General features: G+C 38.2%; 2 protein-coding genes across 3 annotated transcripts in view; one reads left to right on the top strand and one right to left on the bottom strand.

The window, feature by feature from the left end:
• Positions 1-14,734, top strand: part of LOC119081926 (cGMP-dependent 3',5'-cyclic phosphodiesterase-like) — a 75,707-nt gene that overhangs the window by 38,285 nt on the left and 22,688 nt on the right. Inside the window, exons 4-5 of the mRNA XM_037191179.1 lie at positions 1,623-1,777; positions 2,140-2,249. Coding sequence (XP_037047074.1) covers positions 1,623-1,777; positions 2,140-2,249 — 265 coding nt within the window. The remainder of the gene's footprint in view (positions 1-1,622; positions 1,778-2,139; positions 2,250-14,734) is intronic.
• LOC119081927 (glutamate receptor ionotropic, delta-2-like) lies at positions 6,162-14,260 on the bottom strand. Of its 2 annotated transcripts, none has more exons than XM_037191180.1 (9): positions 14,025-14,260; positions 13,770-13,936; positions 13,652-13,711; positions 13,393-13,516; positions 13,153-13,336; positions 12,614-13,028; positions 6,818-7,084; positions 6,652-6,759; positions 6,162-6,569 (listed from the first exon to the last, which is right to left on the bottom strand). In XM_037191180.1, the coding sequence occupies exons 1-9, from the start codon at positions 14,182-14,184 to the stop codon at positions 6,165-6,167; spliced, it is 1,890 nt and encodes a 629-aa protein (XP_037047075.1). In that variant the 5' UTR covers positions 14,185-14,260; the 3' UTR covers positions 6,162-6,164. The 2 variants fall into 2 exon arrangements, with proteins under 2 accessions (XP_037047075.1, XP_037047076.1); XM_037191181.1 differs by having other exon boundaries at positions 6,661-6,759.

Genomic DNA, 14,734 nt, shown 5'->3' with positions numbered 1-14,734 from the left:
AAAAAAGTTTTTCTAATTGCAATTATCCCAAATAAACGAAAAACATAGAAAACTTGCGAATTGCCTTATTTTCACAAATATTTGTGCTTTCAACGAAAAACTTTTTTCGTCCGTGCGGGCGTGAATAGTCCTATTTTCTCTACTCATAAGCGTCGAGAAAATAACGTTTTGTTGACGTTCTATCTGATGACAGTTCAGATTAGAAAATTTTATTTCGAATTTCCTATTTTCTACGCTTGGTATACAAATAACCATTTCTCAACAACACGATCTTTTACTTAATACCCATAAAAAACCGGTCGTCTATGCAAGAAAAGACGTCTACATCTGAACTCTAGTGTAGTGTATGCAGTGTAGAATGACATAAGTAATCTAAAGCTCAAAACACATGAGCGTGTTTGATACAAAATCTAGTCCTTCACTATGGTTGATGTAAATTCACAAGAAAGATGAATTAATTAAAAAGGTAAATTCATACGAATCTCTGTCGAAGTTGCCACAATACAACTGTTTCATTTTCGAGAAATATTCGATGCGATGCGATGAAAGAAATGGATTTGTGTACACATCGAAAAGCCGCTGCGATAACCAAATAAATCTGAAAATAATTTGAAAACTTAAATTACTTCCAGGGGTAACAGCACTCTATAAATACTCATAAAGAAAGACGTTAGCGAGTGAATAATCAATTCGCAAACACAATTTTCTACTTCGTCATAAACAAAATTTAAAATTAAAAGCGCTTTGAATTTTCCAAACGGAAAAGGAATTGCGCCTAAGTAGATAACATTGTTTCTTTCAACCCATAAAAAGCGATGATGTAACATTGCCTATCTGGAACATTTCGACATATAATAATCCTTGCAATAAACAGAATATTAAATTAGATATGAAACCTTTAAAACGGTTATGTATACGACGAGCAGTGTTACAATATTACCTACTCGACTAAATTTCTTTATCTCCTGCAAGCTGATATTTCATACATTACGCGTTTCTGCATATAAACACAAACACACACATAACCACAGCCTATACGATTGGATAATTCACACATAACCCACCTAGGGTAAATTTACTTTCCATCTACATATTTGAAAAAAAAAAATCGCCGAACGGCGGAAGCGAACACGGGACCAGCAGCATATCAACCAAACATGCTGACCACTACGCCAACAAATCACATAACGAGATGCAATTGGTGTCGGTAGTGGTTCGTTAGTCACTTCTACATCGATCAAATAATCAGAGTAGTCGGAATGATGTGATTTGAACGAAATGTTGAGGTGGATAGTATATGTGTGTGAGTAAGTAAATAAAGGATTCTCTGTATGATGTTTTTTTTTTGTTGTGAATGCGTTTTAAAACAACATGCTTAATTAATTAATTTAAAATACAAATTTTTGTGGTTATTTCGCTAATGTATGAAATATCAGCTTGCAGGAGATAAAACATTGTTCTACCTTGGTGTATATTTCTCGAATCACTTCTTATGTACAATTGTATATACACTCGCTGGCGCTCGTTATATACAATTGTACATACGAAGTTATTCTCGAAATATACACCAAGGTAGAAAATGTACTATTTCTTACTTTTTTTGTGTCGTCTTCATTCCACAGGTCGTCGGTAAGGAAAATAGCACCCTCATCTTTGAAATACAAAACACAAAAATCACATCATCGAGTACCGTTCAACAGAATTCGCTGTACGTTTGCATAGCTGGTGATGACGAGAAACAATCAACATTTTCGTACTATTTGAATGAAACATTCCGGTATGTGACATGCAACAAATTTTCCACCGTAATGAATTTGCATGAAAAACAAGAGAAATACAAAAACAGAAATAGTACATTACATGCTGGTTTCGAAATTTTTATTTTGCCAAGTGTGAGGCTTGCAGCCAGAGCCGAAGGCGAGGGCTGCAATCACACAAGGCAAAATACAAATTTCCAAACCAGCATGTACGGTATTTTACTCGTTAAGCCCTGCGGAAGTAAGTTTTCCTGCAAGCACCCGTGACGGAAAACGACTTTCCGCGGGGTGTACCGAGTAAAATTCTATTTTTGTGCCTCGCTTTATTAATAAAATTTCGTGTTTCACTCATAACAATAATAATTCTTCGTTTGCTTTGCAGCTACATTTCGGGTCATTTGCAATCATCGTTTGACCTATTTGAGGAGAAACTTGTGCGTACACAATGCCAAAATTTACTGCAGGTCGCCAGACGGCTATTGAGCAAAATTGGTAAGTTGTGTGAAAGATTAACATTGCGATAAAAGGACAGGAGAAATTAGGAACTGTGAAAGTAATGTCAATATCTTGTCTGACTCTACTCTTACGTTTGTTATATTTTGAGGAGGAACCACAAAACTTCCAATCTAACCCCGTTGGAAACGACAAACCCAAGGTAAATATAGTGCTCCTCACTATATTTACCTTGGACAAACCCTCTGTTATAGATCATTTTCATTACCGTATCAACGTAACCTCACTTAATTTTTCGTCAAGTAGTCCTTAACCTCAATCAATTGACGTTAACTGCGTTCAATTTACTGATTTTTATATGAAAATCGTTCGTTCAATTCATTCGATATTTTTCGACATGTCTGACAGTTGGGATCGTGTCTGACGTTTACCTTTACAAGGTCATGAAAATTACCTATTGACAGCAAAGTCAAAAATGAGCGATTCCCTAAGGGTCATCCACAAATGACGCCCATTTTTTTCAGTGCTGCCAGCGGATTTAATTCATTATTAACTCGATGAATATGCGTTTTCATGAGTAAAATGTGTGCTCTGCGGTCTACCTCTACATTTAGGGCGTATATTTGGACCGTTAACACATATTGACTCACGAAAACGCATAATTATCGAGTTACTGATGAATTAAACCCGCTGGCACCACTGAGAAAGATGACCCCTAAGGTTTGTGTAGTCTTATATCAATGCATAAATGTCAAAGCGAATGAGGTAAAAGTTTTCTTTAAGTGAGACTTCAAAGAAATGGAGTAACACATCCAACGATTACATATCAACACATCCTTCGTTACAGAAAGGTCGCGTTTTCGGAGATTATTTAATGGTTTCTCGAATATTTATGCGTGATTCTCAGAACATAGGAAAAATGCAAATTATTTGCATTAGCTGTCGGTTGCATATGTAAATGGTACAGTAGTTATCGTAGCAAAGGTTATAGTAGGTTTTCTGTAGTGGCATTGACATTGTATGCAACGGGAAGAGATTGACATGGGCTACAAACCATGTCACTGCTAACCCAGAGAGTTTATAGCTAGCGACGACAATATTGTTTTACCTCAAAAATATTGCTCAGGCTCAGAGCTTAATTTGTTTTACAGACGAATTGTATTGAAGAACTTTCAGACATTTTAACTTTTATTTTCATCGATTCTGGTGAGAAAGTATTGCCATGTAATTTTATATATCTTACTTAGGTATGCAGGAGTCGGCTGTCGCACCGTCTGCAAAACCATATCTTATTTTTCTTCACAAATAAAAATGTGTCGTAAATTATGTTCCATCTTGTTGTGTAATAAATTTGGACGCATTTATGTGATATTTTAAATTTCACATTTAATGGTCCTTTCTTCATCGGTATTGAATTGAAGGGTTGGTTTTATAACACATTTCTTTATGCTCGTATCGTCGCGCTGGTTACGATTGAAAATGGAGCATTGTTGACAATAGACGCAAAATTCGTTTATTTCTATTAAAATTTCTAAACTAAAACCATTGTGTGCGCGATGGTCCTTTTGAAGAGAATCTTCTGTTAATCTAAACTGTTCAAGTTTCAATCGGTCACAAATAGACTTTATCCTGCGTTGTGCTTTGCCTTATTTTCTCCCCTCAATAGGCCATGGGTAAATTGCGTTTTATTGATGACTGGTCGAATGACATTTCTAGTGAAAACATAGCTAACGCCGACCCGTACGAAACACCTATTCGTATCTAAAGCCTTTAATGTGAAACTCTTCATTTCTCTTACTTCATTTTCTTCTCTGCTGAAAAACTATTCTCCCTTTAAAATCACTTACATTATCCACTCTTTGCCTTGTTATCATATACAACTAAATTGCCGGAGGCAATATAGACAGCCCCGTACGAAGTCAAATTTCATAAATTCCTATTTAAACAGCTATATACCGCTATATTTCACTATATTTCACTATAAATAAACATTTCACAGATAAATATATGCTATTATATAGCTCTATATGCCTGTATATAGCTCAATATAGCTGTATATAGGTATATATAGATGTCCATATATATAATCCCTGAAACCCCACACACATAACAAATTATTTCCATGTTAACAGAAACTCTCTAAGTACCATTTTTCCCAAGATATATCACTTTTAATAAAATCCAATATGGCCGCCTGCAGCCATTTTGTTAGGAGACCGGAAATAGTACCGACGCTTAACACTCGTTAATACCTTTCAAACAAAAAAAAAATCATGAAATTCGGTCAAAATTTACTCGAGATATTGACAAAATACTCCACGTTCACTGTACGGCCGAGTAGCAAGAGCTCACTCCAAGAGACCTAGCTCACGCTCAGGAGAACATAATTTCATAAACTTTTTTTCCCTGATTGGTACGGTCAATACCTATCTAATAAAGCTAAAACAGACGACATATATTCAAATGTGGCCGACCTACAAGCTAAAACTGCTTGCCGCCCTGTGCCTGTTTCACACCAAGGGGTCTAACTCACGAGTCGGTCATCCGATTTCCATAAACTTTTTTTTTGTCGATCGGTATTGTAAATACCTTTTATTTGACTTTTATTTGACGTATCACTGACAAGTGTAGTGCTTAAATGTCTGGAGATATCGTCAAAAAACACTTAGGCACTTATTGGGCCCCAGCTCCGGAGAGGTCGATCCGAAATCACCCATCTTCGAACTTAGCCTGTCTTTTGACATTACCAAACGAGGAAAAAAAGAATTTTAGAAATCGGATGGGTTTTACTCAAGTTAGAGAACGGACAGACAGACAGACAGACGGACATTTTTTTTTCACTGATTTGGTATCTCTAGACAACCACAATAGGTTTCCCCTTACTCAGGGAGTCCAATTCGACGTGTTACAAACGTATGCGTAAACCTATAAGACCCCAGTACTTCGTACGGGTCTAAAAAGTGCAGCACTTTCTCTCCAGTGGGGATAAAATAGCGTGTGGGAATTTCCTATTTTCTCCCCTCGGTACACTATTCTTAGTAAGTAAATAACATCTGAAGAACGTGGGGCGCCACAAAACACAGTTTAAATCGGTCACGTTCAGTACTATCAATTTAATTTTCATTTTTATGAGAACTAGTGATGGTTGATACGCCCGTGCCTGATATATACTTACGATATATGTACCCATCAATCAAAGGATCTTCCACTATTTTGTAGTTTATGGCTGTCGTAATGCGAGAATCCGTAGTTCATTTGTCAAAAGCTTTACGTTATTTCCAAAACGAAAGATGAGATATTAATATGCGGCCGTAAATTTAATGGCGTTGGATGTTGAACTATATCGTCATCGTCGTGTACTTTTTGAAATGAGAATGTGAATTGTCCAATAAAATTCGAAGGAAAATTATTGTTGCGTAAAAATGTTATTGCTGAGCATGTGACATATTAAGTCGTATAAATATTCCACTCCAGAGAGCACACGATAAATTTTAAGACAACGTTTTATTGAGTTGAGTTTTTATTTTGGTGAAATTTACAATTTCCTTTCACTTTTGTGTTCACATTTGATTGCAGTTTTCTTTCCATTTTTACCGTTTTGTTGTCGGGATCGAAATGATTAAATTCTGATAAAGTGTTTTGATACAGTGGACGTCAGTCAAATTAGATCATAAATTCGCTACAGCTGTTTTTCAGCTGGTCCACTCATAAAAACAAGTGCTTTTAGACTGATACTGATGACAGTGTGGGGGTATAACTGTATAAAGACATATGAGAAGTTTGTTTGTATGAGTGGACCAGCTGAAGCAAGTTCGTGCCTTAATTTCACTGACGTATACTGTGTTTACTGTTCTAACAATAATTCACGTGCAAAGCTATCAAGCAGATCGTAAATATGTGTACCGTTTCTGCAGTTAATGTATAACTTCGAAATTCGTTGAAACAATTCTATCTTTAAAAATGGATCGTTTTTCTTGTGCAAACCTTACACGTACGTGCCACAATTAATTCCAAAACGAAAACAGTCAACGTCGCGGCAAATCCATATAGCAATATCAGTAAGGTAGGACCAGTGTCAATCAAACTAGCCGACCGAAAACTCGATCCTCCACCTGAGCACTTTGGTTTCCGAAAATAATGACGCAAATTTTCCCTCTGCTTCAATCCATGTTCGTGAATTCGCATCATGCCGGTTTTAAATATTTCCTTGTACGACGAATTTTTCTGTATTGCGTTCCACGGATTCAGATTCATTTGAAAAAAACCCATCGTTTTTATGCCACACTTTTCGTTGTCCATAAATGTTTCGCCGATAACTTTGAAGGCTCCGGATTCTTCCGAAAAAAATGCGTACTGGCCCTGGTCAATGTAAAAAGGATTTAGCATGGAATCCACTTGCGGCAGTAAAATGAAATTCGAGAAATCGTTAGTCGCACTTTACCTCTCTCACTTTCTTGATGCCGTGCTCCAATGTGTTAAATTTCATTTTACCATCCTTATCCACCAATCTGTCTTCGTAAAATTTCTTACGAAAAGGTTCGGCTTCCGTCTGAATAATTGATGGCACTCCGTCAATTTTAACTTAGGGTGAACGAGAAGTCACTTACCGCAAAGAAATGTCGATTATAAACGGTATCAGTCATCGAAAATTGAAACTTAGCGTCGTATAAGTCCGGCAAAGTTTTTATTTGATTCGAGGGTGACTGTAACAGTGCAACGATATTGGCAGAATAGCTGACGAAGAGAAACATTAGCGTGATGAAGGATAAGATCATGATCATTCTTCCCGTAATGCTATGCGGAGTAACTGCAGAACCTTGCTGACAAATGGCACCAAATATCAAGATTGGAACATCACTGATGTCACATCTGGCCTATGTAGAGAGAAATGTTCGAACACAGAAGTCGGTTACAATCGAACTCAGCATTGCTTCTAGCATGAACACAGAAAATATTCGGAGGCTGATGAAGTCACAGTATAAGCAGTGCGTATCTTTTGTAAAGATAGATGAGTTGTTTTCGTTGTATCAGTTAAACAAGGCATCAGAACAGTCGGAGCGTTCGCTGCGACTTAGCCCCGTGCAACCCGTAATCCTATTTCGTCCGCAACCATAATACGTCCGTAGCCCTAATAAGCCCGGAACCCTAATACGTCTACAACCCTCTAATGCGTCTGTTACCAAAATGCAAGTCAAGTTGGGCATTGTCAAATTTACTGAAAGTGTTCATTTTTTAAATTGCGCATAGCGCAATTACGAAAGCCCGTACGAAGTACCTTTCAAATAAAACCAACAATTTACCACATTATTTTAGAAACCCAAAATTTTTTGCCAACTTTCCATTGGGTATTCAATTACCTCTCAAATGAAACAAAAACTAGCAAAATCGTTTGAGATTTACTCGATTTATGTGCAAAAAGCACTTAGGGCCGAGTAGCGGCCTTAGTGCAAGGGCCCAAATTTGAAACTTTTTTTTGCCATCATTCTATTCGGCATTCAATTATCTCTCAAATGAAACAAAAACTAGCAAAATCGGATGAGATTTACTCGATTTATGTGCAAAAAGCACTTAGGGCCGAGTAGCGGCCTTAGTCCAAGGGCCCAAATTTGAAACTTTTTTCGCCACGTTCTTTTCGGTATTCAATTACCTTCCATAAAAAACTAAATCTAGCAAAATCGGATGAGATTTACTCGATTTATGTGCAAAAAACACTTAGGGCCGAGTAGCGGCCTTAGTCCAAGGGCTCAAATTTGAAACTTTTTTCGCCACGTTCTTTTCGGTATTCAATTACCTTCCATAAAAAACTAAATCTTGCAAAATCGGATGAGATTTACTCGATTTATGTGCAAAAAACACTTAGGGTCGAGTAACGACCTTTGAGCCCTCCCAACAAGCCCACGTTACATCTTACCCAAAAACAATGTTCAGCAACTTTGTTCTACTCGTCAATACCTTTCATTTGATATATCACAAGCAGCTATTGCGTGCGTATTTCGGTAGATATCGTCGAAAGACTGAAAAACACCTATAGGGCCCTAGCTCAGGAGGGGCTACCATGCCCATTTTCGAACTTGACCTTACTTTTGTCGATACCAATCGGGGAAAAAAAGAATTTTGAAAAAAGGTTGTGATTTACTCTAGCTAGAGGGGTCACGGACGGACGGACGGACGGACGGACGGACGGACGGACGGACGGACGGACGGACGGACGGACGGACGGACGGACGGACGGACGGACATTTTTAGCCCCGTACGAAGTACTGGGGGCTTATAAGATTAATATGCCGTTTGTAACACGTCGAATTGGAAGCAGACAGTAAGGGTAAAGCATTTGGTTATGTTCATAGATAACGAATCCGCAATAAAAAAAATGTCCGTCCGTCCGTCCGTCCGTCCGTCCATCCGTCCGTCCGTCCGTCCGTCCGTCCGTCCGTCCGTCCGTCCGTCCGTCCGTCCGTCCGTCCGTCCGTGACCCCTCTAGCTTGAGCAAATCTCAACCTTTTTTCAAAATTCTTTTTTTCCCCGATTGGTATCGACAAAAGTAAGGTCAAGTTCGAAAATGGGCATGGTAGGGTCGGCCCTTCCAGAGCTAGGGCCCTATAGGTGTTTTTCAGTCTTTCGACGATATCTACCGAAATATGCACGCAATAGCTGCTTGTGATATATCAAATGAAAGGTATTGACGAGTAGAACAAAGTTGCTGAACATTGTTTTTGGGTAAGATGCAACGTGGGCTTGTTGGGAGGGCTCAAAGGTCGTTACTCGGCCCTAGGTGTTTTTTGCACATAAATCGAGTAAATCTCATCCGATTTTGCTAGTTTTAGTTTTTTATGGAAGGTAATTGAATACCGAAAAGAACGTGACGAAAAAAGTTTCAAATTAGGGCCCTTGGACTAAGGCCGCTACTCGGCCCTAAGTGTTTTTTGCACATAAATCGAGTAAATCTCATCCGATTTTGCTAGTTTTTGTTTCATTTGAGAGATAATTGAATGCCGAATAGAATGATGGCGAGAAAAGTTTCAAATTTGGGCCCTTGGACTAAGGCCGCTACTCGGCCCTAAGTGTTTTTTGCACATAAATCGAGTAAATCTCATCCGATTTTGCTAGATTTAGTTTTTTATGGAAGGTAATTGAATACCGAAAAGAACGTGGCGAAAAAAGTTTCAAATTTGGGCCCTTGGACTAAGGCCGCTACTCGGCCCTAAGTGTTTTTTGCACGTAAAGCGAGTAAATCTCATCCGATTTTGCTAGTTTTTGTTTCATTTGATAGATAATTGAATGCCGAATAAAATTATGGCAAAAAAAGTTTCGAATTTGGGCCCTTGGACTAAGGCCGCTACTCGGCCCTAAGTGTTTTTTGCACATAAATCGAGTAAATCTCATCCGATTTTGCTAGTTTTTGTTTCATTTGATAGATAATTGAATGCCGAATAGAATTATGACAAAAAAAGTTTCAAATTTGGGCCCTTGGACTAAGGCCGCTACTCCGCCCTAAGTGTTTTTTGCACATAAATCGAGTAAATCTCATCCGATTTTGCTAGATTTAGTTTTTTATGGAAGGTAATTGAATACCGAAAAGAACGTGGCGAAAAAAGTTTCAAATTTGGGCCCTTGGACTAAGGCTAGAGGTGTGCACCGCCGATTTTACGCCGGCGCGCCGCCGATTTTTTGCTAAATTTTCGGCGCGCCGCCGCCGAAAAATTATAGCTCACGCCACCGCCGCCGCCGATTGTATTTTCGTCGCGCCGAAATTTTATACGTTTAGTGCTTTCAGCCATTTTAATGGGCGGCAATATAAACTTAAATTGAAAAATCTATACAAAAGTGTGCGCCTGAGTACAAGGTTTTAGCAAATGTTTATCTTTCTTAATTTATAAGTCAGGTTTCTATATGCTGCTATGTTTCTATATGCGTAGAAAGGAGTTTTTTGTTAAAACATACAACTGAGGATGGTCAGATCACGCTGGCCTGGGACCGCCATCGATACCCGAGGTCGAAACAACATTTGTCTTTTCTGTATCCTCACTTAACGTGAACCCTTGGGTACGTTACTCTATTTCCTGTGCAATGGAATGGAGCGCGGCAGACGGCAGACGACGTTTCTCTTATTGCCTGTTGATGCAGATAAGAGGAAGAAGAAAGAGAACAAAATTCAGTGCATCAGTCAAAACTGGGTGAATACTACTGTAATTGTAAAGTGGCAAACTCAAGACCTTATGTAGAATTTGGGTGGAAAATGGCGCAAATCACATGCTTCAGGAATTTATAAAGTGGAAAATCTTTCCGGTTTCAAGTTTTTTCGTCAAAAGACGAGACACGGATATCTTTATTTTCAATTTTTAGCTGCTTTATGTACAAAATTTGGGAAATAAAACCTTATTACCGTAAGTTGATTCCACGGGGAAGAGACTGTCGATTTTGTGTCTTGCTAATCGGGATGTAATCAGAGGAATTGAGTAAGCAATCGAGCGGTCATGATACGAAACGATTTATTGTAGTGATGTACTTGATGTAAAGCTACAAATTCTGAATTCCACGAAATTAGGTTATGTACACAGTACACAGCTAAACTATGAAAACTTACATATTGTGGTTGACTACACTTTGACAACTATGCGACACATAATCTACTTTACAGACGGAATTCTCCGGCTATGATTCGATACGAAAGAACTATTAAGTACGGCTCGCTGCGTGATCGACGATTTGTTCAATAGAAATTTCCGAATGAATCGCTTATGGGTCGTGAATTCAGCGTGACGTTGGTTTATATTTGACGTGTCATCTGTGATGAACAAGCTGGTGCCATCTGCACATTGTAGCTGGCAGTAACACCGTAGTCTATACACTTATTACTTATAAATTTAAGTTTATCTAATTCTCTTATTTGCGAAAACTTTCTACTACGATCTCACTCCTACATCGAAGATGGACTAAAGGCAACGGGAACGGTTATTGCATAAATCGAAAGATAATAGTAGTGAGTTTGCGTAAATGACATAAATTATAAGTTAGAAATAAGAAACCTGCAAAACATCTAGTATGACGATGTGACTTAAAATTTCCAACTTATAAGTTGACTTATAGCTTATGTGTCATTTACGCAAACTCACTAATCATTCTTGGATTCATTAAATTAGATGTTTTTAAGATAATAGGTCAGTAATTGTACATTCAAAATATAAAAGGTGAGATACGTCTCAGTTGATTCCCCTTGTATAAGTAGTTGATACTTCAGATCGCAAGATAGTAAGAATTCAGTGTTCGGAAAACGGATTGCGCACGCTTTTTCAAATGTTTTTGCATTATTTTCGAAAGTTTAGATTTTTTGTAAATTTATCGGCGCGCCGATCGGCGCACCGCCGCCGACTATAAATTTCTTTCGGTGCGCCGCCGCCGATCCCTTACCAGTCGGCGCACCGCCGCCGACTATTTTAAGATCGGCGCACACCTCTAACTAAGGCCGCTACTCGGCCCTAAGTGTTTTTTGCACGTAAAGCGAGTAAATCTCATCCGATTTTGCTAGTTTTTGTTTCATTTGATAGATAATTGAATGCCGAATAAAATTATGGCAAAAAAAGTTTCGAATTTGGGCCCTTGGACTAAGGCCGCTACTCGGCCCTAAGTGTTTTTTGCACATAAATCGAGTAAATCTCATCCGATTTTGCTAGATTTAGTTTTTTATGGAAGGTAATTGAATACCGAAAAGAACGTGGCGAAAAAAGTTTCAAATTTGGGCCCTTGGACTAAGGCCGCTACTCGGCCCTAAGTGTTTTTTGCACATAAAGCGAGTAAATCTCATCTGATTTTGGTAGTTTTTGTTTCATTTGAGAGATAATTGAATACCCAATAGAAAGTTGGCAAAAAAATTTGGGTTTCTAAAATAATGTCGTAAATTGTTGGTTTTATTTGAGAGGTACTTCGTACGGGCTTTCGTAATTGCGCTATGCGCAATTTTAAAAATGAACACTTTCAGTAAATTTGACCATGCCCAACTTGACTTGCATTTTGGTAACAGACGCATTAGAGGGTTGTAGACGTATTAGGGTTCCGGGCGTATTACGGCTACGGACGTATTATGGTTACGGACGAAATAGGATTACGGGTCGTACGGGGCTAAGTCGCAGCAAACGCTCCGACTGTTCTGATGCCTTGTTTTTATTGCGGATTCGTCATCTATGAACATAACCAAATGCTTTGCCCTTACTGTCTGCTTCCAATTCGACGTGTTACAAACGGCATATTAATCTTATAAGCCCCCAGTACTTCGTACGGGGCTAAAAATACACTGCAAACAATTTGAAGCTGTAGCTCTGATCACTAAAGCCTCTACAAATTTGACACTTGTCGATTCAGTTTTCATGTTAGGAGCAGAGCTGTGCAATCGAACCAACAAATCTTACTCTAGATTGAGGAAATTTGTTCGATTCTAAAACAATAGCTGCAACCAACCAGAGCGCTAGCACTAAAACCAAAATCGATAAACTGATCCACAGCAATCTGTCGAACGGCAATATGTACAAGTTGTCGGTGTAGGATAGTTTTGGCGATAGAAAAATGAATCCTGCACTGGCCGTTGACGAATGCGAAATGTATTCAATCACGGGAATTCGTTCGGTTGTAAAGAAAAGGCCTGTGGCGCCGATATCAGCTTCGTTGCGAAGCAGCTCACCAATCATGCCAGTCCAACTTCCAGAGGTTTTATTTCGATAGCCCCAACTGGGAACTATGGAAAATGTAGCCGTTGCATTTACAAATGATATCAGATGCTTGGTTAACTGATACGAATATTTTGCTTCGGCATCAATGTGCAGGTCACTGTTGATTGGTTCCGTAGTGGAAGGAAAGATATTTCCAACAATGATCGGTTAATGGGACGCAAGGAATAGAAGATGAATGAATTAATTGTGTACATTTCTATGAAGGTACAGCATGTCTTTACCGATAATCATCCAAATGATTAAGCGAATCATTGTTTAGTAAAACCATTGACGCCTTTAAGAGAAATCCATGGAAATTTCTCCTTCTCAATGCGGACGGCAATACAACTGCGTTAACATAATGTGTTCTATTGTATGTTGCATGATCTTCCATTATCAGTGGCTCAAGTGTACCTAGACGATACACTGGAATCGATGCGGAAATTAGAAAATTAGAGACTTCTGTGGTTTCCAATGAAGACCTTGTTTCACTGCAAAATTATTGTTTCCAAAGTCTTTGCAAACAATAAAAAATTGACTGATCGGCAATACGGGAGAGTCCTGCAATAGATGTTGAATTCTACCATCCATTTTATCACAACTGCTCTGAAAGCGAAATTGATAACAAAAATTCCGAAATTGATTTTGGCAGATAAATGATAACAGATGGCGCTGTGCCAGCCCAGCCTGTGAGGCGACATCAACGCCATCTGTTATCATTTCTCTGGGATTATGTTGTACCGAATTCACACTGCCATCGAACACAATGACTTTGTAATAGTTGAACATTTGGCGATTCATCTGAGATTGAATTTTCCATTAAAATTTAACGCTTTACGAAAATTCGATTAACGTGTACACTTAAGACTGTGTTAGCTGCACAACTGAGCTCAACAACAATTACTTCTTGATGTCTGTCGGTCGTGGTTTCAGTTAGATTCCAGTTTCGATCCATAAATGCTACTTGAAACATTGGTGAAACGCCATCGTCGCTGTTAATGAATCGTACGATTTTTACTTTCGTTTCTACCGGCAAAGAGACAAACCAAAATCTTACACAATTTAACTCAAAATCAAAATGTTTTCAATTCTTCGCTGGTTTATATAAAAATACCTTCGTCCCAACAAGACGTAATGGTTAGCTTTAGTGGTGCATTGAACCTATACAGAACAGTTTTTAGAGTTTCAAGCATTTCCACTTGAATGCCAAATCCAACACGGATTAAACACCAAACAATGCAGAACGTGACGACTTTTCCACTACAGAATATCATCGTTGCAATTTGATTGACTTGAAAAAAAAATATTTTGCTAGTAGGATGTCCACAGAGGGTACGGCTATTTAAATGACAAATTGCATGACCTGTTCAGTCCTTTTTATAGTGGCACTAATTATGAGTTTATGCAGGCCTTGCAGCTTAAATGGGCAACCTTTCATCATTTTTTTTTAGTTTGAAATTTTCATCGAACTAGGTTCTGTTTGAAGAAATTTACAACAAAAGTATGTTATTAGTAAGCAATGTTTAACTAAAGGAAAACATTTTTTTAAATTAATTTGTGGTTAGTCGAGGATGGGTGGATTATATCAATGCAAATATCAACTTTCATAAAGATTTCCATGCACATATGACAATATCCTACGATGGTATAACAGTTTTAATGCCACCACAATCATACTGACAGACTGACAATTTAAGAAAATTCAATTTGAAAAAATTATTGGCTGAAAATTTATACTTAGAGCAGGTTAGAGCAGGGACTATTTCTGGGAAAACATTTTCTTTATTTTCCACATTTTCTCATATTTTCCAACATTTTACCATT

This window comes from Bradysia coprophila, unplaced genomic scaffold, assembly GCF_014529535.1.
Source record: "Bradysia coprophila strain Holo2 unplaced genomic scaffold, BU_Bcop_v1 contig_373, whole genome shotgun sequence".
In the NCBI taxonomy this organism is placed as follows: domain Eukaryota; kingdom Metazoa; phylum Arthropoda; class Insecta; order Diptera; family Sciaridae; genus Bradysia; species Bradysia coprophila.
The sequence above is the reverse complement of the archived record's forward strand: the minus strand, read 5'-3'. Positions and strand labels throughout refer to the sequence as shown.